The sequence below is a fragment of the Podarcis gaigeae genome, assembly GCF_964106915.1.
Source record: "Podarcis gaigeae genome assembly, chromosome: 10".
In the NCBI taxonomy this organism is placed as follows: Eukaryota; Metazoa; Chordata; class Lepidosauria; order Squamata; family Lacertidae; genus Podarcis; species Podarcis gaigeae.
Window position 1 is genome coordinate 71463449 of NC_139686.1, and position 27886 is coordinate 71491334.

Below are 27886 nucleotides of genomic sequence, written 5' to 3' on the forward strand. Positions count from 1 at the left end.
GGAGAAATATGTAAGATCTGCTGGAGGTGATATGATTTCCTGAGCTCGGCATTTGTGTACTAAGCATCTGCAGAAGAGAAGTGAGGTGTGGTGACCCTGTCCACTTGTCTAAGACGGTTTGATGTTTTGAACAAATAATAATAATAATAATAAATAATATATTTATATCCCGCCCCTCTGGCTGGGTTTCCCTGGTGATAAATTGTGTGCATCTTCTTTCTGCACACTAGATCCAGAAGCTTTTTCCAGCCCAGTTTATTAAGTAAACATTTAGGGAATAAGTGCTGTGTTTCATTAGCTGCTGCTTACTAGAGCTTTGGCATTTGGTGGTTTTCTTTTGGTTTTTGGTTTAGCTGTTTAACGAAAGACTAAATAGTTTCTGGGCTGTATTTTCCCCCTGATAGAATCTCTCTCTTGCCTTCTCGCTTCGTCTGATAGAATATTATTTCATAAGATCAAATTTTGCTAGACCAGAAATGTTAGGAGTGGGGACAACGTGTTCCTCAATGTTATTGTCCCACTTAGCACATTTTCTAGTTCAGGAAGCATTGGCTTTCTGCTTCTACCCTTTCCTCTCCATCCGGTTTTCATTTTGCAAATTTCTGAACTTATGACCATGCCAGAGGACATGAAAGGGGTAAGAAAATGCTTCTGGCTTTCCCCACTTGCTCGTGTGTCAAAATAGAAATAAGATCCATCTCACTCTTTCCATCTTGTTTTCTTCAGAAATTATCTATGCACGTCATATATGTTTTGATACTTGTATAATGGTAAGTGTGCTCTTCTCCATATTTGAGGGCTGTTTTACAGCCTAGGTTTGTTTCCTTAAGGGTGCCTGTAAAATGTGGGCGGTAAAATGATGTTGCAAGCACACAAAAAAGCCTCTTCTGTATGTACGTGCACTACATGGGAGCATGAGGCAGAAAACGGGGAGTTTCCGACAAGCAGAGGCATGTTGGATAACAAAGGTTTTGCCATGTCCATGTGATGTATGAAACAATCCAAAAGATGGGAAATCCTGCTGTGAGGGCAGCATATATTGTACCCAAATCACTTCAGCCAATTGTGTGGTGGTTGGATTGCAAGGAAAATGAGCATTATTAGATTGGCATTACTTTAACCCATAAAAATAATAGGCAGTTAACCTAGTCACCTGCAGTGGTAAGAATTTCCTCCAGGTGAGCAGGGAGAGCAGAGAGTCTCCCTCCTTATCTTGAGGATGGTGCAAGTGCATGAAAATTTGTAGATTAACTACGCATTCATTACCAGTAACTTTACTTGGACCTAATGCTCCATGATTTCTGAAAGATGAATGTTGTTAAGAGGCCTTATCGCCCCAGCACTTATCTGAATGTTTTTCTTATAAGTCTTCAGGCGCCTGATAAAGAATGCGGTTTGATTTTCTGCAGACCTCATTGAATCTGTTCCTTTCTCTTCTGAGCTTTTAATAACAAGCAATAATGCCTCTGTGTTGCTTTCTGTCACATGCTTGGAATTTGATGATTAAGAAGAGCCAAGTCAACATGTCTCAATGACCTCTTGAGAAATCTTGGCCTGTCCTCCGATTATCATTCATTGCCACTTCAAGAAAATATCCACAGTGCTTCTGTTTCCCCCATGAGCTCCAAACTCTGACAAAGTGAAAAGGGCCTTGCAGTGTGGGCATACCATCAACCGAGGGACTGCTGAATGGCTTTCTCCTTATGATCTCTTTAAGGTAAAGGGACCCCTGACCATTAGGTCCAGTCGCGGACGACTCCGGGGTTGCAGCGCTCATCTCGCTTTATTGGCTGAGGGAGCCGGCGTACAGCTTCCGGGTCATGTGGCCAGCATGACTAAACCACTTCTGGCGAACCAGAGCAGCGCACAGAAATGCCGTTTACCTTCCCGCCAGAGCGGTACCTATTTATCTACTTGCACTTTGACGTGCTTTCAAACTGCTAGGTGGGCAGGAGCAGGGACCAAGCAATGGGAGCTCACCCCATCATGGGGATTCGAACCGCTGACCTTCTGATCGGCAAGCTCTAGGCTCTGTGGTTTAGACCACAGTGCCACCCGCATCCCTAATGATCTCTTTAGGTTACTACAAATTGTTTTAGCTGTGGAAGCAAAATGTAAGACCATTCATGAGGGATAAGGCTAGTCACACTGGCTATGTCCTCCCTCCACTGTCGGAGGTCCTGTGTCTCCGAATACCCATTGCTGTGGTCCACAAGTAGGAGGAGGACTGTTGAGCTTCCTGTTGGCCTCTGCTGGCCTCTGTTAGAACAGGATGCTGGACTAGATGGGCCTCTGCTCTTAGAGACCTAGTCAAAGCATTTTGTCTTTCTTTGCCTGTTTCATGCATGCTGCATGTCTGTGCTGAAAGCAATTCACAATTTACAGTGATATAACTTTATATGGTCTAATGGACAGAATACGGAATGAAATCTGGATGGGTAGAAAAGCTCCTTCAGGTACCAATTCTTGCCATGCAATGGCACATGGCTCCAGCCAAAGTTCAAAGGCTGTTCAATACCCCCAATAAAAACACGTGTGTTGAATAGCTGTGGTTGATAACATATCTGTCATTATGGTCTATGTTAAAGAAATCAGCTTGGGTAAAAAAGTTCTTCCTTTTGCCAACACAGGTAAACAGCTGTTCCTTCTTGCTGAAGACATAGTACTTGCCCTGTTTAACTTGCTCCTGTATCCAGTAGGAATGGGCAAATCTATTAGTTTGCTTTCTTTTGCTTTTCTTACCTTTCCAGTCTCAAATACAGCTTTTTTACATTTCCACATCAGTTTATTTTTTAAAAGTTCTCTGGAAGATTCACCGGCATTTTAGAGCAGTTTTCCTCCTGTATGCAACTTTGCTCTAATCTTCGTATTTCTGCAAAACATGATGTATTTTTGTGTGCATGTCTGGAGAACTGCCTTGGAGAAGGGTAAATTTAAAGGGATTCAGTTTGCCTATTGTTTTGGAATGTGCACAATAGGTAGGTTTGCCTTTAAATAAAACCCGAATTGAATTTATCCACCATTCCTAGTAGCCACTCAAGTGTGTCAAAACAGTGTCTGTAAGAAATACAGGTTCTCCAGACTATTAAGGGAATGTTTTCTCAACATTGCCTAAAATCCCATATCTGCTGATGGGAACTCTGTGGGAATGGCCTTGTTTGTTTTCACTTTGGGCTATTCTGTGGCAACTTGGATTCAACAGGAATAGTTTACATGTAGAAACGTGTCTTGCATATTCAGAACGTTTTCCCATAGAACGGATTATTTTTATTTTAAAAAATCCTGGCTCTATTAGCACTTGATATGGGAGGGCTAGAAGCCTACCCTGCCTGCTCTTGACTGGAGATGGGCAAATAGGTCAGTTTCTCATTTTTCTAGTCTTCAGTTTTCCACATTTCTGCATCAGCTTGCAAATTGATTTTTAAAAAAGTTTTCATGAAATTTCATTATTTCAGTGTGAGTTTCTCCTAATATTTGTATGCCTAATGCATACAATTTTTGCAAAGCTATGCTCCCCAATTTTGTGCAGTGTTGCATGTATGTTTTCACTAATATGTACATAGCTATGCACACCGTACCTCGGGTCCAGTATTGGACCACTTTGACCGGATATTCCCAGCCGATGTAGACAGACTCCTCCGAGCTGGAAAGCCCACCACCTGTCCTCTTGACCCGTGCCCGTATTGGCTGATTAGAGCGTGTCTAGACAAGGTGTGGGCCCCCCAGGGGATATCATCAATTTGTCCCTTGGCACTGGGACATTCCCAGGGGAACTGAAGGAGGCAGTGGTGCGCCCATTCTTAAAGAAAACATCATTAGATCCCTTAGATCTACCCAATTACCGCCCGATTTCAAATCTTCTGTTCCTGGGTAAGGTGATTGAGAGAGCGGTTGCTGAACAGCTTTGTGGGTTTCTGGATGAAACATTGGCTCTGGATCCATTCCAGTCCGGATTCCGCACTGGTCATGGGACCGAGACGGCCCTGGTCGCCCTAACAGATGATCTCCGCAGGGAGCCAGATCAAGGCGGGTCGGGGCTGCTGACTCTTCTAGACCTGTCAGCAGCCTTTGACATGGTCGATCACAAACTCCTGGACCACCGCCTTGCCGATGTGGGGATCCAGGTCACAGTCCCTCAATGGCTGCGCTCGTTTCTCTCTGGTCGGGGACAGAGGGTGGCGCTTGGGGGGGGATTGTCATCGCGCCACTCCTTGGTGTGTGGAGTTCCTCAGGGTGCAATACTCTCCCCGATGCTTTTCAACATCTTTATGTGCCCCCTCGCCCAGCTTGTCCAGAGTTTTGGGCTGGGCTGCCACCAGTATGCTGATGACACCCAACTCTATCTGATGCATCAACTCTATTGATGGATGGCCATCCTGACTCAGCCCCAGACACACTGATCAGATGTTTGGAAGCTGTGGCTGGATGGTTACGTGGGAGCAGGTTGAAGTTAAATCCTTCAAAGACAGAGGTCCTTTGGCTGGGTTGGGACCATATGGGATTGGGGGGGCAACTCCCATCTCTTGCGGGGGCGCAATTAGTGCCAGCACCATCCATCAAGAGTTTGGGTGTAATCTTCGACACCTCCCTTTCCATGGAGGCGCAGATTGCAGCTATAACAAAGGTGGCATTTTTTCATCTCCGCCAAGCTAAGCAGTTGGCTCCTTACCTCTCTCGCCCTGACCTAGCCACAGTGATCCATGCGAAGGTCACCTCCAGACTTGATTATTGTAACTCGCTCTACGTGGGGCTGCCCTTGAGACTGACCCGGAAACTCCAGCGGGTGCAGAATGCCACAGCGAGTGAGCACCAACACAGAAATAATTCAGGACTTGGTACAGGAATCTATTTTGGCAGGACAAATTGTAGAGGAGAAGAAGAAAGCACCTAAAATAATACAAGTGGGATCCTTAGTCTTACAGAAGCAAATTGAGGACTACAAGTTGAGGCCTTTTATGATTGAATCTAGAAAAAGTCAGATTTTGAGGATTGGATCCCGGCTCGGACTGAAGAAGGAAAGTTGGAAAGATCCCTCTATGCAGGGATTAACTGACTTCTGGGACATGGACTTGGGTGAGGAGATTGAAGTTTTGGGGGCCTTTGGATTTGGAGGAATCTTGAAACATGTCCTGAAATACTCTATGGATCTTAGCTTCAACTATGGAAATTTGGCTGACCTGTCCAGAAGGAATAAAAGTATTGTTAGGTTGGAGTTTTCCCGAGATTTGCTCTTTAACATTAAAGAATATGAAGAAGACCTGCAGAAGGGACCTGGAAAAGAGTTAAGAGCCTCGGACATAAGATCTCCAGGTTAATGGACTATATGGAATTGACGGAAAGGACTGGCAGAATCCGAAACCAGGGAGAGGAGATGGTGGAAGAAGATTGGAAAATTTAAAGTTTATATATAGAAATATTGCAAAATTAATGAGTGATAGAAAAATGGTGGAATGATATTTTATGGCCTTAGCAGAAATGTTATAAGGAGTTAAGCATATATAAGTATTTTAGTTTTAATGGAAAATAAGGTTAAAAAATATGTTATTTATAATATGATAAAAATAGAGGAAGATGGAAAGGATTTGCTGAAACAATTAACAGAAGTGGAATACAAAAAGGGAGGTGAGAGGAGGTCGAGGAAACAAGGGAATGAAAAATAGAGTATGGAAAAGATGTGATGTATGTTTTTAAATTTTTTTTTTTCATTTAGGGTTAGGGATTGGGTTTTGTTTAGTTTAGTTTAATGTGTTTAGTTTAATGGGTTTAGGTTGTGTTTTGTATTGTCTATATATTGTATTGTATTGTCTTTCCCCCCTCTTTTGTCTTCTTTTCTTTTCTTTTCTTTTCTTTCCCTTTTTTGTAATCCTTAAAAGCAATAAATATTATTTAAAAAACAAAACAGAATGCCACGGCGAAACTCCTTACGGGGTCCTCGCTGTGAGATCACATTCACCCGGTGCTATACCAGCTGCACTGGCTCCCGGTGGAGTACAGGATCAGGTTTAAGGTGCTGGTTTTAACCTTTAAAACCCTATACAGCCTAGGACCCTCGTACCTACGGGACCGCCTCTCCTGGTATGTCCCACAGAGGAACTTACAGTCTTCAAACAAAAACATCTCGAAGGTCCCAGGCCACAGAGAGGTTAGGCTGGCCTCAACCAGAGCCAGGGCTTTTTCGGCTGTGGCCCCGATCTGGTGGAACGCTCTGTCACAAGAGACTAGGGCCCTGCGGGACTTGACATCTTTCCGCAGGCCCTGCGAGACAGAGCTGTTCCACCAGGCCTTTGGTCAGGGCACAGCCTGACTCCCACCTTTGGCAATCTTCACAGAATGCTAGCCCAATGGTTGCCATCAATTTGATTTGAATTAATTTTATAATGAAAAGATTTTAGAATGTTGTATTATTTTATTGTTGTTAGCCGCCCTGAGCCCGGCTTCGGCTGGGGAGGGTAGGATATAAATAATAATTATTATTATTACCTCAGTATGCACATTTTTTATGCATTGTTTGGCTGAAGAGCTGCATTGCAAAATTCAGAGCTGTGTGAATTTTAAAAGGCTTCCTTTCGGTTTGCATCTTGTTTTGAAAAGTGTATATTAGGTAGATGCCTTTAAATTTTTATTGATTTATATTTATTTATTAAATTTGTACACCGCCCTTCACCCATAAATATCAGGGCGGTTCACAGCATAAAAATACAAGATAAAAGCACAAGATGAAGTGATCAAATTTCTGTACTGATGACCATTGTTTTATTATTTTATCAAAGCACAGGTAGCTAGCATGTTTGGGGGACTAAGGGCTGCAACATCATAATTTGTTGGCATTTGTCTGTCTTGAGGTGAATGGAGTGATAGCAGCACCAAAGTGACCTCCTTGGGGCGCAAGGCTGGGCAGTGTGCATGGAGATCCTGGGCTGCCCACACAATAACCCACGTCCCTCAGCCTCACTGATGTGGTCCAAAGGAAAGCAGAGCAAGTTGTTTGGCACCAGCTTGGCTGCAGGAGTTGCCAGAAGGAAGCGTGCAAGGCACCACTCAACCATCTTAGGCAGTGCACTTTGGATTTGTGTAGGGTTTACTCCTGAGTCCTTTCTTCTCCTGAAGATGTCCCTGGGCTGCCTTCTCAGGTGGACAAGCCCCATCTGCCCCTCAATTTCTTCTACTGCACATTCAGAAACCACCACCTTGACTGTTGGACCCACTATTGGTCTCCTCCGCTCAATCCACCAGAGGTACTACTCCAACGTGGCCCCTGCCAGAGGTACTACTCTTTCCCTAACACCCTAACACCCCATAATATACGTTCGTGTGGCCAGAGAATAGAAACAGGCATGGCAAGAACTGCTGTTCTCAAAGCTGCCTTCCAGAAGATCTTATCAGCTTTTCAACAGTATTTTAAGCCATTTTATTGCTCATTGTTTTGTTTTGTTTTGTTTTGTTTTGTGAGACAATTTGGGGGCCCTGCAAAACACTTTTGGTATCACCATGAGGGATCTCCAGAAATATTCATCTTTTTCAGAATAAAACTATTTTTCAGTGACAAGCTTGGGGGAGCCTTGATGGTCTTTGCCCATTTTTTAAGGGGGTCAGATACAGGCCACAGGTTCATTCCATACCATGGAATGAAGTTCATTCCATTTTAAGCAAGGAAGTTTTATCCTGCCTTTCAGCAGAGATGCTTTTAAAGTAGCTAATAAATCCAGGCAGTTGAAGTAACATACATTAAAATAGCATAAAAACAAAGCAGAAGTAAATTGTAAAAGCATAGCAATTGTATAAAATCACGAGACACAAGGTTTTTTAAACGTGATAAGGTTAGGTCAGCTTTCTTGGGGTGAGCACTCTAGAGGTGTGACTGCAAGTAGACCCCTTTCTTGGTTGCCAGCTGTTTCTGGAAACTAGTGGTGACCTTTATATGCTCCCTTTATCCTGTTTGAAATGAATTCATTGTCCTGTTTGCTTCATATCTCAAAGGGAAGGCGGGAACAGGTCTTCTCACAGTTTTCTGACAGTTCATTGCTTCTCTGATGTTTGCAGAAAGAGTCAACTTCCTTTAAATAGAAAAAAAAATAGAGGTGGGTGATTAGAATATAAAAACAGACAACACAGCAGAGATACCACAGGGCTAGGAAATTTTTCCTCTCCCCTGAACTACAGAAGTGGACAGGGGTGCCAACTTGAATAAAATATTTGGGGGGAGAGCAACATAATCCATCACAAGTCATGACGCATGCATGTCATTTGGATGGCAGTGCCCATCGACTTGGGGCTGCCCTCTCATATATTTTATTGGAGGGTGAAGGGACCTCAGCCCCTTGCAGTTGGCTCCTATGGAAGTGGATATTTTTTTAGTAGTTGCCATTTCCTGGTCGATAGCCCTCAAACCCCATAGCCCTACAGTCTGTGGAGTCTTCATTATGCACCCATCTGGACCTTGTGAAGCATCAACATTTAATGACCTGCCAGTTGTTTGTGATATAATCACAATGTGAGATACAGCTTACAAGCCCTGGCTGGTCATAAAGCACATGACTGGTGGGCTGCCTTCAGATTGGTGAGTCACACAATTTGTGTGTCCATACTGGGTAATCACTAGGGGATGGGAAAATGTGTCAATTTTGATGTTTCCCGGTTTCTCATTTCCCCCCAAGTTTAAATTCTGTTCTCCAGATTTAGGCAAGTTTGTAGGGGAAAAGGTGTCAGTCTGTTAAATGCAGCATAGCATAGCGTTAACGTTAAAAAATGACAATATTGCCAAGCAGTTGTATTAACTTTGCAACACTGACTTTCAGACATTGTGTATGCGACCATGATAGAAATATAATGGTGTTTATTTGGTATCCTGGGTTTAGCTGTTCTTTGTCCAATGTAGGAAACAGGGTGCTGAACTGCCTTTTCTCTGACCAAGCAGAACTCTTGTGTTCTCATGATCTGAGTAATTGTTGAGCATGTTTGTTATTGCTTTAGACATGACGGCCTGACAAGTCCCTGAGCTGGCTGCACCCCTGTAAATCCATGTTCTTTGGGTTCCTAAGAGATCTCTTGAGCTAGGGTGTTGTTGTCTTTCAACCTACCCCAGCTGTTTCCAGTTTGGCACCCTTATTTGCGGAAGCAAAATTGGTGTGCTTAAAATTGGAAACAGAGAATTTCAGAAGGGCAGCTGTGCAGATTTAGGCAGCTGTGATACCATGTATGAAATAACCTTATTGAGTGCAGTGATGGTGTATCATACACAAAACCATAACTAGAGAGAAAAGCTTTATGTCCCTTTTCCTTTTTTTAAAAAAGAGGAAACTCCCTCTAGAACCAAGGGATCTTGTGACTTTGCTTTCTTTAATAAAAGTCTCTCTTGCTGTCACAGCCCGAGCCAGCTTTGCTTTGCTGGCATGCTTGCTTCTCCCCACTCCGATGCCCTTGCAAAAGTGTGGCTGTAACCACTGCTTCCTGAGAGGGTGTGTCTGTTTGGGAACAGGGATGTAATTACAGGGAGCGGTTGCTTGTCACACCGCAAGCAGGCTACAAGACCTTATGGTCTGGAGCAGCCAGTTCATTATGCTTTCATCTCATTTCTCTCCCCCCCCCCCGCATATAATTTCAAAAAGTGAAGTTGAATAACGACACCCCCTTTCCCCAAACAGTCTCATCTTCAGTTGCATTTTAACTGAATGCTTAAAAAAGGGCAGAAGAGAGCAGATTGTGTGCCAGCCAGGCTGAGAGAGGATCGTACAGTGTCTCTGTCAAGACATTTCTCTGTGTTGCTGTGCCTTCCTTCCTTCCATTTCCTCTTATGATGCATCCTTTGCTCCCATCAGATCTTATCACTCTAGGCAGAAATCTCTTCCTTTGGCAACTGTTCAGCAGGTAGGTGAGTGGCTAGCAAGTGTGCTGCTTTAGCCTGCTCATCTGGTCTGAGCAGGTGTGCCTCCTCTTTCCTTGTCTCTCAGTGCTGTTGTGGACCAGAGTCTCCAGGCAAAACTGAATCAGCCTCCTTGAAGGAAGCAGCAGCTCCACAGTTCTCCTCCCGTGTGAAGTTAGTGGAGAAAAGGAAGAGGACTGGAGACAATCTTGCTGGTGGGTTCTTAAGAGGACACTGTAAGGAGGGGAAGGGAGAGTGTTTACTTGAGACAGTGGTAATGTTCTCTCTGTAAACAGAGAGTTGGCTTGGGACCCAGTTGCCTAAAGGATCACCTCCTCCCACGCACACCTGTGTGGCCTCTCTGGATGCTCTCACCAAAGGACATGTGGCTGGTGGCAATTAGAGAAGAGGGTCTTTGCAGTGGTAGGACATGGCTGTGCAATTAACTTCCAAGACTAGCACTAATGGTGAAGACCTTTTCGAGTCTTCTAATCTTTTCAATCTTGAAACATGTTATAGTAATATTTGAAGATCTTTTGGGTGTTCTTGGAATTCTTAAGGTGTATGATATTTTGGTGTTCCTGGTTTTATTTGCTGCATATGGTTTTCTGCTCTCTTTTTTCAGTGGTTTCAGATCCTGCATTAGCATTGGAAGCTGCCTGGAGAACCTTTGGGTGACATATAAGCATTGGTTTTATCCAATGAAGTTCCCCTGTTTGTGCAAGGCATTTACACCATGGAATGTCCCTTCCCTCAATTATCTGGAACAGATTTGAGGATGTATAGGGAGAGCATGGGGAAGAGAAGGGACATTCTGTTGTACAAGTGACTGTCCTTGCGCAAACAAGGTGACTTGGGTTAGATACAACATACTGTAATGAATGGAAATGGAAAAGAGAGAGAAACATCAAAAAGGTTCTCTGGTTAAGTGAACATCGGGGAAGGAACAGCTGGACCAGAAGAACCTATGCTCACTGCTCATGGACCCGGCATACTGTTTTGACACTTAAAATAGACTTTTCTACAACTTTGTAATATCTTTGACAATGAAAAATTGCTAATTTTACCATTGTGAGCACTCCTGACCTATTATTGCCTTTGCTGAAATTGTGGATGCTCCTTCTTGTTTTTAAAGTACAGTACCAATTTCCTTCCATCCCCATATTTAGAAAAAAAAAAATGAATGAAGCTTTAGTGGAACTGTTTAAAGGGTAAGTGGCTGCACATTTTGTTTTGAATGTGCCCAGTCTAGCTTGGCTCTGGGTTTGTAGGAAATGGTTCTTGAATGATTTCCATGGTTGCTCAACCATTTGCTTACATGTAACACATGCTTTGCTTGGCAAGGTGGAATATTATATCTGGCCTGTGGGCAAGATCCTTATCTCTCCTGTTGCCCATGGGCAAAGATTGGCAGCCCCACCTGTCAGTCTGATGCTGACTGAATTTTACAAGGGCGATTCGAAATTAAACTATGCATGGCGTGTGGCACTTTGAAGGCCCAACAATCTATTGATCATTGGGGCTTCAAAGCACTGTGCAGGGCTCTCTGCAAGCCCTGACCATCTCCTGATTTGTCTGTGCTCCCAAAGAGCTACACAGGGTACTCTACACCGTGGTGCAGATCAGCTGATCGATAGTACTTGCAACCCCACTTTTAAAAAGTAATGTATTTGCATCTTATGTATGACAGGGGGGTGGGGCTTTCCCAAAACTCTCACCAACTCAATGGCAGACTAATTAGGCCCACATGGAAGAAGTTCTGCACTGCTGTTTTATGACAAATGAACAAAGTGCCTAAAAGGAATAAATGCTGTACCAACCATCTGCCATATTAGGCATTTCAGGTGGATAGAGGTCTTTTTTTAAATATGCCTGCCTTGTATCTTATCCTTTTGTTTTCCTTGATATTTCTGGAATATGTCCATTTTGAAAAGGAAGACAAATGTTTTCCAGCAGCATTATAGAGCTACAAAATGTGGTGGTACTCAATTTGTCTAGTTATTTTTAAACTGATTTTCAAAATTTTAATTTACGAAGTGGTTTACAATAAACAACAAGGTGAAACAATAAGCAGGATCTTCTCCCCCCCCCAAAAAAAAGAGACTAAAAAGGCAAGAATCGTGGAATAGGAAGGAACTCCAAGGGTCATCTAGTCCAACCCCCTGCAATGCAGGAATCTCAGCTACAGCATCCTCAACTAATGGCCACCCAACCTCTGCTTAAAACCTCCAAGGAAGGAGAGTCTACCACCCCCTGAGGGAGATGGTTCCACTGTCAAACAGCTCCTACTGTCAGAAATATTTTCTGTGTATTTAGTTGGAATCTCTTTTCTTGTAACTTGAAGCTATTGGTTCGAGTCCTATCTTCTAGAGTAGGAGAAAACCAGCTTGTTCTGTCTTCCATGTGATAGCCCTTGGCTATTGTATCCCCTCTCAGTCTAATCTTGTCCAGGCCGAACATATCCAGCTCTTTCAAATGCTTCTTATAAGACTTGATTTCCAGATCCCATCATCTTGGTCGCCCTTCTCTGCACATGTTTCTGCAGAAAGTCCCAAGTTCAACCCCCAGGTGGGGCTGGAAGAGAACCTTGTCTGAAAACCTGGAAAACCACTGCTGGTCAGTATAGACCAGGCATCCCCAACCTTCAGCCCTCCAGATGTTTTGGACTACAATTCCCATCATCCCTGACCTGTTAGCTAGGGATCATGGGAGTTGTAGGCCAAAACATTTGGAGGGCCACAAGTTGGGGATGCCTGGTATAGACAATGGCATGCTAGATGGACCCAGTGAAGTGACTCAGGGGTCATCCAGACTTCCTTTTGTACTACGCTTTCCAGGTGCAGGTCTGTGATACAGTGGTAAAACACAGGTTTTCCTGGGGAGAGCACTGGGAGGGGGTAAAAAGCCCCACTCCACTCAGACATGGAGCTTTAAAGTCTGGACCTGTGCCTAGAATTGCAACACAAAAGTAAGTCTAGGTGAGTCTTCTGTATGAGACATTCTGGAAGCCAAAGCAGTTGCTGGAGAGAAAAGGTATGTTAATTGAAGCTTTGGAACTTTCTTGAAGGGCAGTCCCACAAAGAGTGCATTGCAGTCATCTAATCCGTGTGTTATCAAGGTGTGATAACCTCAGTTTACCTCAGTTGTTTGGAGCATGAGTGATTCTGGCACATGTTCAGGGACTTCACGGCTCCATCCAGATCCAATGAAAAGGGAAATGGCATTGGAAATAATCATCATACTGTTGGCTGGATATTTCAAACTATGTGACCTAGAGGAATCTCATGGGTGGGGAATATCAGGCTTGGGAACTGAAAGACAGGGCTGCAGTTTGGCTCTGAGCAATCCTACAGCCACAACCACAATCCTTGCTGGTCCGGCTTTACAACTTGTGCTTTTGTATGGCTGTGATGTGTCCTTGAATTCTGATAAGTCTTGCTGTTCTGAATAGAGAGGAGTATGTGTTTAGGCTAGAAAGTAGCCTAAAATTCACATTTGTTTCTCTGTCCACATTTGCTTCTGCTCTTCACTGGCATCTAGACTTAGGAAGGTGGCTCTCAAGCTGGCCTAGAGGCTTCATAGTAGACAAAATGGTACCCTGAGGAGGACCAAAGACAACTCCAATAGGGTGTCAAACTAGCTTCCCAGTGCTGCCTTCTGAAACTTACTGTCCCATGAAGAACTAGAGTTGCTATAAAGCCGTGCCCTTCAGCCATATCTCCAAGTGATTTCAAGGGACCCTAGAGTTATCAGACCGCCTAAATCTCTTGGGAGGTGCAGGAGAGATCACAGTTCTCTGGATTGAAGTAGCAATTGTACGCCAACACTAAGGAAGACTGACTGGGTGGGGGAAAGCCTTGACTCGGTTGGTAATGGACCACCAGGGAACTGGAGGGATGGCAGCAGTGTTAATTTTGTGTAAAGTTCTTAAGCTTCAGACTATTACCAAGCCAACTTTTCAGTACAGCAACCTTGCTCTCCCGTGTGTCTTGTGCTCTCAGTCTTCCCCTCTCTCTCAAGTAGTAACCTGAGCAGGCTTTAGTATACTGAGTGTGGAAATAAATATTGTACCTTCCCTCTTTGTTTACCTCCCATGTATATTGGAGAGGATTAGTGAAGTATTAAGGTTAATATCTGTGAAGAGTTTTGTAGACCAAAAGTGCCACATAATTGTTGAGTGTGATTAGTGTAATTTCTTCATTCAAACCTGTTCTCCTGGATTGTCCAATCCAATATATACTTGATACTTTGCCTTTTGGTTAAAGGCCACTGTACTGGAAGAAGGGAACTGGATGCAGTGTGAGTTTGTCTTATTCCACCACCACGCCTGCTGTGGTCGGTGCTTGTTGTGAAAAGTAGGGGAGAGGGTTTACTGTCCTGACGTCTGGCAGTAAGTCTTGATCTCTGGAGACTATTAAGCCACTCAGGCATTTAAGTCTCTGCAACTTGCCTTTTTTTGTCCCTACTGAGGCTGATGAAAGATCAACGGACTCTTGGAGAACTGGGCAGTCTTGTGGTGCCATAGGTTGCTATAGGGTTGCTACAGCAACCTAATTTCTCTGTGAATAAGGGCTCGGCAAGCTTTTCTGCAACTCTACAACTCCTTTTGGCAGGGCTATTGAGAGAGAGAAGTTCATCCATTCTTCATCCAGGTTTGTTGGCATCTTCAGGCAAAGATGGTGCAGGCCCTCAACTAATGGATAAGCTTTGCAGTGGTCTTAGATGCCAAGGGGCTATGTGGACTGGGAGATAGGTGTCAAAACTCATCTAGAAAGTTAAATTTCTAATGAAAGGAAACTTCACATGTGAGGACTCCTAAGAGAAAATGTTAACTTGTGTTCACGTGAATGTACATATAACTTTATGTGCTCCTCTTGATACTAGGGAATAGGTGTCTTTTTTATGTCAAAATATTGTTTGGATTTGGGCCTGCAGATAATCATGTATGCATTAATGTTTTTTAAATTACTCTAAGAGGTCAACAAGTGTCGATAGATGCATTCAAATTCTAAGTTTTAATTTGTTTCTAATGTTTCTAATCTGATTGAGCTAAATGACTTCATCTAATTAATTTCTAAAGCTAATGAGTGTATGAACAAGTGGCAGTCTTTTCTATCTTTGTGAATCTGTGATGCTGCAATTCTAAACATGCCTGCTACAAAGTTAGTACCATTTTGAAATCTATGATTGAGCAATGCAAAGTTTTCCCCTTGTTTCTAGTTTTATTCTCTCTCCAGCCTTTCTTCCTTATAACTACATAGTAAATCTAAAACATGTAATTTGAACGATGCAACTAGATTACCATCTTAAAAAGCGTTTTCACTCACAGGAAAGCATAAAACTAGGGAGGGCAGAGTCAATCTCTTGTATTCAATATTTCTTTTGCATATGGGAGGGTCACTGCAGGAAAACAATGACCTGGAAATATTTTAGGCATATTGCAGTGGGATTTTTTAAAAATAAAGGAACTATGCAAAGTAAAGTAGAATCTGACTGGAGAGAAATGACTTTGTATGTATGGCCCTATCCTCTTGTGGACTCTTACGGGTTTTCAACATTGTGCTTTCCAGTTGCTGTGGACTACCAGTCCCATAATCTTTGAACATGCTGGTTGTGGCCAATGGGACTTAGAGTCCAGCAACTTCTGGTGGGCCGCCACAATGGCTACATCTGCTCAAAGGGTTCTTCCAGCATCAACACTTTTTATTCTTGCAGGTGTTCCTCTTTCCCCCCGGTGTGTTTCTATCCAATGATGGTTTTCGTTACAGATAAGTGCCCACGTTAAGACACCTGATGTGCTGATATTGTCACACGCACCCAACTTTGTGCCACAACCTATTCTTTCCAAATAGTTTCCATTTCCTTGGAATCAAAGAGGTTAAGTAGGAGAGAGGTCAGCATAAAGAGAGTGCCCTTTCCTGCCTTGCATAAGCAGAAGTGCTTTCTCTAAGACAAAACCTCAACCCCTCCTGAAGCCATGGGGAAGGTAGCTGCACCTTTATCTGCCTGCGGAAGGGCAGCATAATCTGCACACAACACTCCTTGCAGGTGGGTGGAGGATCCAAAGACAGGGAGCCACCAGAAAGGAATCCTGTCCATGTCAGGGTAGCCAAATCTGTCAATTTGGGTTTCTCACTTTTCCAATCTTAAATCCAATTCTCCATAATTCTGCAACATTTGGTGATACATCTTTTAAAATCCTTGTGAATACCTCCGGTTACAAATGGGATCTGTTCCAGAGGTCTGGCCTCATCCCAAGGAATTCGCAACTAGAGGACCGCTTCTGCACATGCGTGTGGAGCGTAAAGCACTTCTGCACATGCACGCCTCCAAAACCCGGAAAAATACTTCTGGGTTTGTCGCGTTCGCATCCCAGAGTTTATGTATCCAGAGGGATTTTAACTCATGGGCAAGTTGATACGAAAGGAAGTGCTCCTTCAGATATTTAGGTCCCAAGATGCTGCAGGTTTTATATATCCACATCAGCACCTTGACTTGGGCTTTGAAATAATTTGGCAGCAGGTGCAGTTTGTTCAATGCCAATAGTATGTCTGAGTTTGAACAGTTGTGCCCACTAGGATGCATTTTGCACAAACTGGATAGCCTTCAAGGCACACAAACTATGTTGCACTGTGTAGCAATTCATGTGCCATTTGCCAGCCCAGGTGACTTCAAGAAGCTGGTTTTCTCCCTCAACTCCTAGAAACGTTCACCATTCCGCCCCCCCATTGCTACCATGCTTTTTAAAAACATTCTTTTCTGTCCAAAACTTTTAAAAATGGGGGAATCTCATTTTCTCCAGAATGGAAGCCTGTGCTGTCATGTTCAAACTTTCTGTGGGGGGCAAAAGCATGTGACTAGCTAAATTAACTGAGCAGCCAGATGGATATATGCACAGAGAGACAATAGCTTATTTCCTTTTTGGCTCTTTCACTCTGGAGGAATTTGATTACATTTCTGTGACAAAAGAAGGAGTTAAGATAGCACTGTGGTTGCCTGCAGGATGCTCTGTTTAGCTAGCAAAACAATGGCCTTACACAAATGTTTACAAAGCTCCAGAAACTGTCTGAAAGGAACATGAAAGTGGAACATCTTACTATACTGTGTGAGAGGGAAGCAGCCTTGGGTGTGACGCTTCTTACAGGGACAACTGGTCTGCTTTAGGAGTTTCCCTTCTCTCACCCTGGCCCTTGCCTTACTTGGATCACCAATTCAGCCCCCTCCTTGCAAAAAGCAACACTGTCAGTAAAGCTTTTTTCGCTGGTATAAATAGCCATTAAATGGCAATGCATGTTCAGAGCATCTTCTGGCAATAAATGGAGAAGTCAAATCAGCCATCTACCCCATGAGTTAATGGATTTTATTTTTGTCTTTAGTAAGGATATGCATTTGTTCTATTGACAGAGTTTCTCTCAAACTCCTTTACAAGGAGGGGTCTCCTCTCTCTAGAGGTAAGGAGTTTCTTATGCTGGTGTTTAGAAGTTGTTTAAACATATTCAGTATCTGTGGCAACTTCGAGGATATTTCATATATTGGAAAAATTGTTTCTCTGCATTATTTGAAAGGCATCTGGCTATTTAAGCAGCTTCAGTAGGCTTGTTCTATGTGTTTATCCTTGGTTCCTTTATGATTTTAGACAATTGGAGAAATACAGTTAAAGACCCCCCCACCTTCTGTGCTGAGGGAATTCTTCTCTGAGTTTGGATTATTCCCTGAATACTCAAGAAAAGCTTGGCAATTTTATTTGAGTACTTGTATTTAATATCCTGGGATATTTGGGTTCAGTTTTGGGCAGCTTATGTGTACTGGCATTTTGTTACTGACCATTTGGCAACTGAGAGATCATATTTGTTTGCTAAAGCAAGCTATGCCCAGAAGTCTGGAGCTCTTTGATTTTGAATCCAAAACTTGAATGGAAGGATTGGAAACTCTTTTGTTGTTGCTCAGAATTTGGAACCTTTCTAAATACTCCATTTAGTGGTGCTGTAATTCTCACATATAAAATGGCAACACCTTAACTTGTTTATACTTAACTTATTATAAGAAAAACAAATAAACTCAAGGTGTATACAGATATCATTTTAGCCCTTTGTTGCTGCCTGATGTACTTGGGTTTCTCAGGTGCAAAGGAAGACAGGGTTTGTAGGAACAGAGGAAGCTGCCTCATAAGGAGCCAGACTTTTGGTCCACGCAACCCTATATTTCATACACTGACTGGCAGCAGGTCTCCTACCTAGGGCTGGAAGAGATGCTAGGTATTTAATCTGTGACCTTCTGTGTGCAAAGCATGCATACTGCCACTAAGCTATAGATCTACTCAAAGAATAGATAGGTGTCACTTGTCAAAAGGGGTGGGCGCCAGCTGTACAATTATTTTAGCCGTACAGGAGTCCTCATCTAATCAGACCCTACAAGGCTTCAATTTCCAAGTGTACCTATTAAATAGAGCCAAGGGATAGAGAAGGTGTCCCTGAAATTCTACCAAGTATGCCTGCAGCATGTCACTAATGAGGGGAGAGATGACTGCAACTTCTTGAGTAAAACTAATGCATAAATATTGTGAAACATGAGGTTTGCACAAGCCTTCTGCAATATGCTCTCTGGCTCAAATGATTGGCAGGGACCCCATAGTGCTGTGGCAGCTAAATGAATATCTGTCCAGATAGAAAATCATGTAGGATTCTCTGGACTTTGTCACAATAATTCTGTATGGAAATACAGAGACTGTACTGAAAGCTTCCTTACTTTCTTTCCTTACTTTTCTGTAAGATCTTCTGAAACCTTCCAAGGTTTGCATACTTGTGAGTTTTACCCCAGTGGTTGTCTATTTTTTGAATTGTTTCTTTAATCTCCTTGTAACAGTAATCTGTGTTGTCAGTAGCTCAATCACTAATGGTCTCTTATTGACCCTCAACTGCAGTTATCAATAACCTTGTTACTATCTGAATACATTGAACTATTGTGAAACATTAATCAACATTGTGTAACTTGAAGGATGAGTCTCGACTGGCTGTTTTTTTACAGTTACAGTGGTGGATAGAACTTTCAGTAGTTGGCAGACTTTGCTAAATAGCTTGTTGCAAAATCTTGACAGTAGTTCAGAGCAGGCTGCCCTGCATTATGTAGCTGAAAAGAAGATTATCTGCTAGTACCAGTATGTTTTTCAAGAGGTGGTTTGCCAGTATATTACCATGCAGGTTCACAAGAGTGTTGGGTAGACAAATATGGAAAAGGTGTTTCCTTCTGAAGAAGAAGAAGAAGAAGAAGAAGAAGAAGAAGAAGAGGAGGAGGAGGAGGACTTTGGATTTGATACCCCGCCTTTCACTCCCTTTAAGGAGTCTCAAAGCGGCTAACATTCTCCTCTCCCTTCCTCCCCCACAACAAACACTCTGTGAGGTGAGTGGGGCTGAGAGTCTTCAAAGAAGTGTGACTGGCCCAAGGTCACCCAGCAGCTGCATGTGGAAGAGCGGAGACGCGAACCCGGTTCCCCAGATTACGAGACTACTGCTCTTAACCACTACACCACATTGGCTCTCCTGAAATTAGGATGACTTTTTTTCAAAAAAAAATGAACAGTGGATAGAGACTTCTTTCCCTAATCTATCAAATTGCTGTTTAAGCATCTCACAGCATGGACCCAAATAAGTAGTTATTATTAGGTGCAGATAGGTAGCCGTGTTGGTCTGCCATAGTCAAAACAAAAAAAATTCCTTCCAGTAGCACCTTAAAGACCAACTAAGTCAGTTCTTGGTATGAGCTTTCGTGTGCATGCACACTTCTTCAGATACGTATGCATGCACACGAAAGCTCATACCAAGAACTGACTTAGTTGGTCTTTAAGGTGCTACTGGAAGGAATTTTTTTTGTTTCTATTATTAGGTGTGCACTTATAAGGAGGAGAACTGAGATCACACCTACTGTACCTAACTTTTACATGGCGATGCAACGGGGGCCTTGTTCACATATAACTGTGGGTTCACCCACTGAGCAACTGGATGAACACTTCATTCACATGTTTGGGTGACTGCATGGAGGTCAACACTGAGGGGGTGGGAACTGTCCTCTCCTTTCTCCATATCCCCACTTCACAAGTGGTCCTTAGAGTGATTTGTCTGTTGCCTGTGTTGGAATTGCTGGATGCAGCTCGGGTCCCATCTGCACTACGCTGTCATCAGTGGTTTGATTGCACTGGGCATGGAACTTTGGGGTGCCACAGGGGGTGCTACAACTATGAGGTAGCAAGGAAGGTAGAGGCAGGCGGGGGCACCAAATGTTGGCATCACATAGGGCACTGTTGAAATTTGAGACAGTGGAGCTGACTCCCACAAGAGGTGGTGGACTCTCTTTCCTTGGAGGTTTTTAAGCAGAGGTCAGATGGCCATCTGCCATGGATGTTTTAATTGAGATTCCTGTGTTGCAGGGGCTTGCACTGCATAACCCTCAGGGTCCCTTCCAACTCTCTAATTCTATGTTTCTATGATTCGATCATAAACATCTTTGTAGAATTATGTCCCTGCATCTCAAGCTACACAAGTACAGTTTGGAGTGTATATAATCATAATCTCCAGTGCGGCATTTGAATCTTGAAATTAACTTTAAAAATAGATTTTAACTCCTCTGTCTCCGCAGCAGACATTTTGGTGCTCCGTTCTTGCCAGGAAGTAACGTTACACGTGTGGAAAAACAGTTGAATCTGGAAAATTAGCATGCAGATATCTGTTTCTGTGTGTTCCTGTATGAACTGACCCAGACCCTGAACTCAAAATCTGAGGCCCTTCTTAGTGTGCTCTTTCCATGAGATGTCCGGGGGGGGGGGGGGGCTTTTCTGCAGTGGCTCCCTGCTTGTGGAATCCTCTCCCCAGGGAGGCTCAGCTGGTGCCTTTGTGACATATCTTTAGGCACCAGGCAAAAACATTCCTCTCCTACCAGGCCTTTGGCTTATTCAACAATCTATGGTGTTTTAAACCATATTTTTATTGTTGGGTATTGCTTTGTTTGTTATTGTATTATGTATTTCTTTATACTGTGGTCCTTGGATGAATGGTTGTGTATAAATTTGTTGTTGTTGTTTAGTCGTGTCTGACTCTTCGTGACCCCCTGGACCAGAGCACGCCAGGCACTCCTGTCTTCCACTGCCTCCCACAGTTTGGTCAAACTCATGTTCGTAGCTTCGAGAACACTCTCCAACCATCTCGTCCTCTGTCGTCCCCTTCTCCTTGTGCCCTCCATCTTTCCCAACATCAGGGTCTTTTCCAGGGAATCTTCTCATGAGTTGGCCAAAGTATTGGAGCCTCAGCTTCAGGATCTGTCCTTCCAGTGAGCACTCAGGGCTGATTTCCTTCAGAATGGATAGGTTTGATCTTCTTGCAGTCCATGGGACTCTCAAGAGTCTCCTCCAGCACCATGTATAGATTTAATAAATAATTAATACAGACCTGCTGAAGAATGCAGCAATTGATGAAGAATTGTGTGTGCAGATTATGCTGCCATAGTTCAAATTGGAGGTTTAAATGCTTTATTAAGCATGGTGCCTTTTCAGTGTTGTGGTCCCCCATGTTCAGCCGCAGGTTGAGTGTTGAGTGACCACAGGAGAACCTGGTCCCCTAAGACTAATCTTTTGATCCATTTTTCTGACGCTTCTTGCTCCAGTTTTGGGTACAGAGTTTCCTGTGTGGAGAGAGAGCTTAGTACTAAGTAGTTAGCAATCAGCACATGAGTATGCATGAGTATTTGCTGTGCTTGAGTACTTACTTATCTGTGTTGCGAAATGTAATAATAATAGAAGCGAAAGGGTGCATAACTGAATTCTCTGCTACAACCTGCAAGAAAACTATTAAGTGTGTGTGTGTGTGTGTGTGTGTGTGTGCAACAATTTTTTTTAATGGTTAGATTGATGTGAGTGTGTTGGGTGATATCTCCAGCTGTTGCTCATACTGTACTTTGTACTTTGATCTCTTTTGAAAGCTCATTTAGGACCTTGCTGTGTTAGAGGCTGCTGCTGCTGCTGAGAGGGTGCATGTGTTCCTGGACGACAAAGTTGTAAGAGCTCCCAGAGGTGGAAGAAATTGCAGACCAGAAGGATGGGCGGTTTGCTGAACTGTGGTTTGCTGAGTGGAGCAGTCATTGGAGCAATTCTAGCCATCCTTGGAGGTGCCTTGATACCACTTGGAAACTATTTTGTTGAAAAGACAGTAAAAAAGGTAATGAGCTTCTATAAATCCTGTACATTTTGGTATTGTTTTAATTCCCTCTTTGGTCTCCTTATTGCAGTGCCATCCCCCAAACACACCTGAAACAAAAGTGGCTTTACGTGTGAAAAGAGTAAACCCTGTTCCAATACTAAAAATGAATTCCAGGATTGAGATGCATGCAGAAGTGTCCCAATTCTATGCCCTTGTTATGCATTCTGCTTTGGCTTGTGGACTTTGGGTTTCCAGCTTGAAGTCCTCTCATCTTTCCAATTCAGTGATGCCTTTTTTGGGGAGAAGGCCTGTAATGACAGCCTATGTAACTTGTGATATTAAGATAAAGGAACTTTCCCCAAATCTATCTACACCTATGAATGAGGGAGGGAGGGAAAGAATACAATTACTTGCTTCATTTTAAATGACTCCAGCACTCTATTTGTGGATAGGGTAGAGGGTTGGGAGACCATTTTACCAAATCTATCCAGGTAGAGGAGAAATTCAACAGTTCCTTGCAAGTGGAGCCCACCATGTAGTGTCATTCTGGGGCATTTTGTGGCATGTGGAAACAGTGAGAAGTGGCCCTTTTTCTTGAGGAGGGTGAAAGAAAATAATATAAAAATGACTTCTGAGAAAATTCAGCTCGGAAAACCAAAACTTTAATATCCCATTCCATGCTCTTTGGTATGAATTTGGAGTGCATTTAATGAAATTTGAAGTTTCAGGCTGACAAGACGAAACTTTCCACACAACTTTCTACTGAATGTTGGCATGCATATGTCAACCCTGACAATCTCTGCTTATGTTCAGAAACTGAGACGTCATGATAAATGTTGACTGTCATTGAATTCTGGTTGGCACCAGATCAGTGCAGATCAAATTGAGGAATTATGTTTTATTTTTGGTCCTTGGAGAAATTCATTTGGGATTCACATGTGAATTCACATGTGACTTTCAGTGTTCACCAAGGTTTAGATGTTCACTGTACACACTACAGCCTAACATTCAATTGTATGTTAACAAGAGCACGTTATTGAGGAAGTTAATTTGACACCCCCCACTAATAATATACATCTCAAATCTGTGAGCATGCAGCTACTTTCTTCAAACACTGAATACTTCGGGTGATCATTGAATGCTTGTGCAATGAGACTTGCCTTCCTATCTGCTCCCCACATCTTTTCCATAACCTTTTCTGGAGGGTCTGCTACCCCTACAGAGCTGATTTTAGAAGGACACAAGGGGCTTCAATGGGGAAGAGAGGAAGGAGAGTCCTCTTTCACCAGGGGAAGTCCATTCTGCTGGTGGATGGTCTCAGCTAGATATCACATGGAGTGTTTAAATATATATTAGTTGCCAACAGCAACATGCTTTCTCAATCATAATTTAACAGCCTTATAAAGCATTATTCCATGTTGCTAAAGACACTGACAGAACAGAAGCTTTATTTGAATCTGGGATCTGCTAGTTTTCATTTTTTTTTCTTCCTGCCTGCACTGACCGATTTTATTGGCACTGTACAGGAGTGCCAGCTTGACCCTGTGACTGTAGGTGCCCTGGCTTGTGGGTGCCGTGCAGCATGCATGGCCCTGGCCCTGAAATTTGTGGGTGCCCAGCCCCTTTATGGAGAATTTTGTGGGTGCTTGGGCATCCAGAGCCCCAGGGAGTTGGCACCTATGGCGCTGTAGATGACATTTGAAAAGTGGTTTGCTTGAAATTTTTGAAACCCGGTTACAACAAGCCATGTGAGAACTTACGGGGTGGAGTTTATAGTCAATTTAAAAACTATTCCCCCCCCAAAAAAAAAACCCACTGTAAAGTGCATGTTTATGTACTGCTGTGTGCTGAATTTCTCTGGTATCTTTTCAAGAGCCAACATTTCATAACACTTATCTTTTTATCGGTAGCTAATCTTTATGGCACAATACCCTCTGGTTGGTTCCAACACTGTCATAAAAGCTAGGGAACTTGACTTTAAATATAGATAAAATGGGTTTCAATCCGAGAAGATGGAATCAGCTGGTGGGATACTATATAAAGTTGGTTTTTGCTCAATATTAGCTGCGGCAGAATTATTACTAAAGTGTTTTTCCAGCAAAGCACTTTTGATTTCAATTACTCTTTTTGCTTGTACAGGGGCTCTTAGAGTAAAATGAGTTCCAATGTCATGGATATTTTTTTTAAAGCATTAAGGCATCCTAAAATTTCAGAAAGCTAAATTCAGGCTGTAGGCTAGAATATTGTTGCTATTGATGTGTGCTTGCCTTCCTGATATGAAATACATTTCTTTGAACAGTGGTTTCCAAATGGGCTTTTAAAAAATGGGTTAAAAAAAAACCCTGGGCTTACTCTAAACTGCTTGGAGTTCCTCCAATGACAATATCAAAGGGGTTTGCCTATAATTACTAGTCTTCTCAGAGGAGGAAGAGGAGGAGGAGGAGGATTCTGGGATGCATTCAACAAGCTTGGCCAGATCTCCATATGAACTATATGTTTCCTAGAACACTTCCCCAGAAGCTGGGCATTACTCAGCAGGTTAGTTACTTGTTGTATGTTTTTTGTTGTTGAAACACACTGGGTGCTCCCAGAGGGTGGATGTTGTGGGATTAGTGCTCTTCAAGCATGCAAGTTTCTTTGAAGCATCCACATGATATTTTATGTTTACCTGTTTTTAATATTGCTTAGAGCATTTGCTGCCTGCTTTTTAGCCAAGAATGACTTATGCACAATCGATTAAAGCAGGGGGGGGGGGAGCCATGGATCAGTCTCTCCCCCCCCCCCGGGATCCAATATGGCTTGTGAGGTCATTTCACCCAAACCACACACACCTGTCAATCAGTTGACATCACTTGTGATATCAGCTGGTGGGTGGGAGTGTGGGGCTCAATTGTGGGTGTCTGATCCCAGCAAAATTTAAACAGCTTAGCAGTCTACAGGTGATGGTTTAGCCCTGCATAATTTGGCCAAGCCATCTTCGGGGGAAATGTACACAGCCAAAGGAAGCAGCAACACGCCCCCCCCCCCCGGTCTGCTTGCTTTTAACTGCATGCACCTGATCTCTGGGAAGGGGCGACTGGTGAAAGCAAGCAGACATCATTGCAGAAAGGAGAAGTACCATCTCCTTAGAACTGTTTTGGGGAGGCTGGACTGTGCAGAAGGGTTTATCGTTCTCCTTTCCCTAGGAGGCCTGTATTGAAAAAGGGTTAAGTTCTGCTCAGTTTTACTTCATGTAGCTCCCCAGGAAAGTAGAAAAAGAACTGCTTTTGCAAGTCTTCCCCAAGTGCTGTGGTGAGGGGCCCATCCACATGCCAATCTTGCCACACAATGATAATATCACATGAGTGACAGGTGGGTGATCCCTCCCACATGTCAAAGTTGACCTGCCAGGCTGATCCTGACCAGCGACACTAAACACCTGACTTCTAGTTGAGGCCAGTTGGACCTCTGTAATATGACAGTGGTGCTTATCGGGTCTGGAATCATCCATTTAAGATTTATACCATTGCCAATCCAAAAACTGCATTCTATCTCTTCCACATTTAGATACTGGGGTTCCATATAAAATGTTTGGTACTGCATGTGGGAAACAGAGTTGGTATGAGCAGGGAGCCACAGTGCCTGGAAAAAAGTAGACCTTAGAACCTGAACACACCCACAAAGAGCACATTTTAAAATATTTACTGTGACCCACATGAAGAGCAGTCTTTCAGTGTTAGGACTCAGAAGTGGATTGGCAGCATTGTACAGATCTCTTGGCTGATTGTGTTTGTGCTCTTGAACAGTCACTCAGACAATACTTTTGAAGTGTTGCCCAAACACTGATGAACTTGTGTTCTACTGGGGCTTTCTTGTATTTGCAATTTAAATTACTTTGGGTTTTTGTTTTGTTTTGTTTTAAAAAAAAGTTCAAAGGGAAGAATTCAACTTTGTCCTAAGGTGCTCCTTCTGCCAGGGCAAGCATTTTTGCTTGTCAGATGGAACTATCCCAGCTTTCCTCCCATTGTGTTCTGTTCTGGGGGTTCCCCAATCCCCCAAGTCAATTTCAGGGACACAGCAGGACATGGTGTGAGGAGAGGAGGAAACCCCATTGCTCAAGCAGATGCCATTGCACAGGGCTTCCCCTGATGGGACTTGTTGAATCCTGCCCCGTATTTTTAGGGGAAATCTTTGAACTATTTGTAGGACATCAGCTTTTCTACCAAAGGAAGCTGAGGTCTGTTCAGCATAGAACTTCCTTAAGTCATCTGTGGCTCCACTGCACTATTCTTGTTTCCTGTGATTTTTGTGTGCCGATGAAACACAGCTTTGCTAATGTGTCAGATTTTCTGCCCCCACCTCCCCTTCCACCCAGTCCCCCATCTTCATCTACCTGTGTGATTTCTGCTTAGATGTTCTGCGCCATCTTGGAAATGTCTAAATATAGATTGTAAGCTTCGCAGAGCAGGAATTGGACTCTTTGCATTTGTATGTTCTGTAAAGCATCACACATGCTGATAGAGCTGCATACATTAAAGCAGAGGTTTTCAACCTTTTTGAGTCCATGTCTCCCTTGACCAACTGCATTATTTCTGTGGCAGCCCTGTGGGGCTCAGGAGCCCAGTTCTGTCACCCCTTGCCTGCAGAGCTGGCAGCCTCTTACCCTTTTCCAAACACCCTTCCTTGTGAGATGTTCTCTCAGCCTCCTCTCCTCTCCCTTCTCCTTGGGAGTCCTTCGGGTAGCTCCTGCTTCCATCCCTGGTCTCTGAGCTGCACCCCCCCCACCCTAAAGAGAGGCACCTCCCAGAGGCACCAATTGCAAGAGGGCATTGGAGGAGGGAGGGAAGGAAAGAGGGACAGAGGCCAGTATTGCCTGTGGCACTCCTGACCAACCTTCAAGGCAACCCAGGGTGCCAAGGTACATTGGTTGAAAACCACTGCATTAAAGTGTTCAATGTCCAGCCTTCATCCTTGTTCTGAGAATCTGTGTTGGGGAAACCCTGGTAGCAACACTGTCCTCCGAGACTTTGCAGTACTTGACTGTGTTTAAACAAATGCAATATAGCAGGCTGGTAGTTCTGAACAGAAGCTTCAAATTAAAGCGTAGGACTCCAGGGCAACCTGAAATGTCCAGGTGTGTATAGAGTATCATCCAAGAAACTAAGGTGTGCCCATATCTCTATTATTTAAGAGGCTGAACTGCAATTAAGCTTCCCAGTAAGGGGTAATTTTCTTTAACCAGCTTAGGTTTCGGAGGCTGGTGGCAAGAAAATGTAAAGGAAACTGAAACAGGCTTATTTGGGGTTTTGGAAGTAGGGAAGGAGATTGCTAAGTGGAATTGGCACAAAGGTTTTAAACTTGGTGGAGTTTCTGTGTTCTCGTTTAGAAATGGGTTGGCAAAAGAGGCTTTTTAATGTGGCATTTTTGTCATATTTCCTTGAATTGCTTACTCCAGAATGAGCAGCCAAGTAGCCAAATTTTTATTGTCAGTCTAGATAATTCTTTAGCACTACTGGAAGGCATACGAATAGTATTGCAATGTGTGGTGCTATTTTATCAGTTTTGGCCTCCCCTTCTGATCTTTAAATAGTGGCTTGCTCAAGATTGACTGGCTTTACGGATTACCAGGGACAGCACGGCCCAAGTCCTTTAGTCACTATACTGACACTAATTTTTAAGTGCCTCAATCTAAAGGAAACAAGACATAACAAGCAATATTATGCATAGCAATCTCGGGTCAGTTTCTTGATTTTCATATCTGATAGGCAGTATCTGGTGAGTTTTTTGTTTTGCAAAGAATGCAGTTCTTTATGAAAACTTATTCTGCACACTGCTATCTACTGATTTGAAAAGTGGCCTGACTTTG

The 27886-nt window shown here is 43.3% G+C and overlaps 1 protein-coding gene across 10 annotated transcripts in view; it reads left to right on the forward strand.

Moving 5' to 3' along the window:
• CD36 (CD36 molecule (CD36 blood group)) overlaps positions 1 to 27886 on the forward strand; it is a 70926-nt gene that overhangs the window by 12584 nt on the left and 30456 nt on the right. For 4 of the 10 annotated variants that reach the window (XR_014555836.1, XR_014555837.1, XM_083701564.1 and 1 more), the window contains exon 2: positions 21824 to 22059. Coding sequence is in view for 8 of the 10 variants with exons in the window: in XM_083701564.1 (XP_083557690.1) it covers positions 21940 to 22059 (120 nt within the window). In the remaining 2 variants the exon portion in view is untranslated. Of the gene's footprint in view, positions 1 to 9644; positions 9865 to 9919; positions 10075 to 10484; positions 11071 to 14322; positions 14512 to 17087; positions 17311 to 21823; positions 22060 to 27886 lie in introns of those variants that run through there. The other 6 variants (XM_083701560.1, XM_083701566.1, XM_083701563.1 and 3 more) reach the window with 5 other exon arrangements.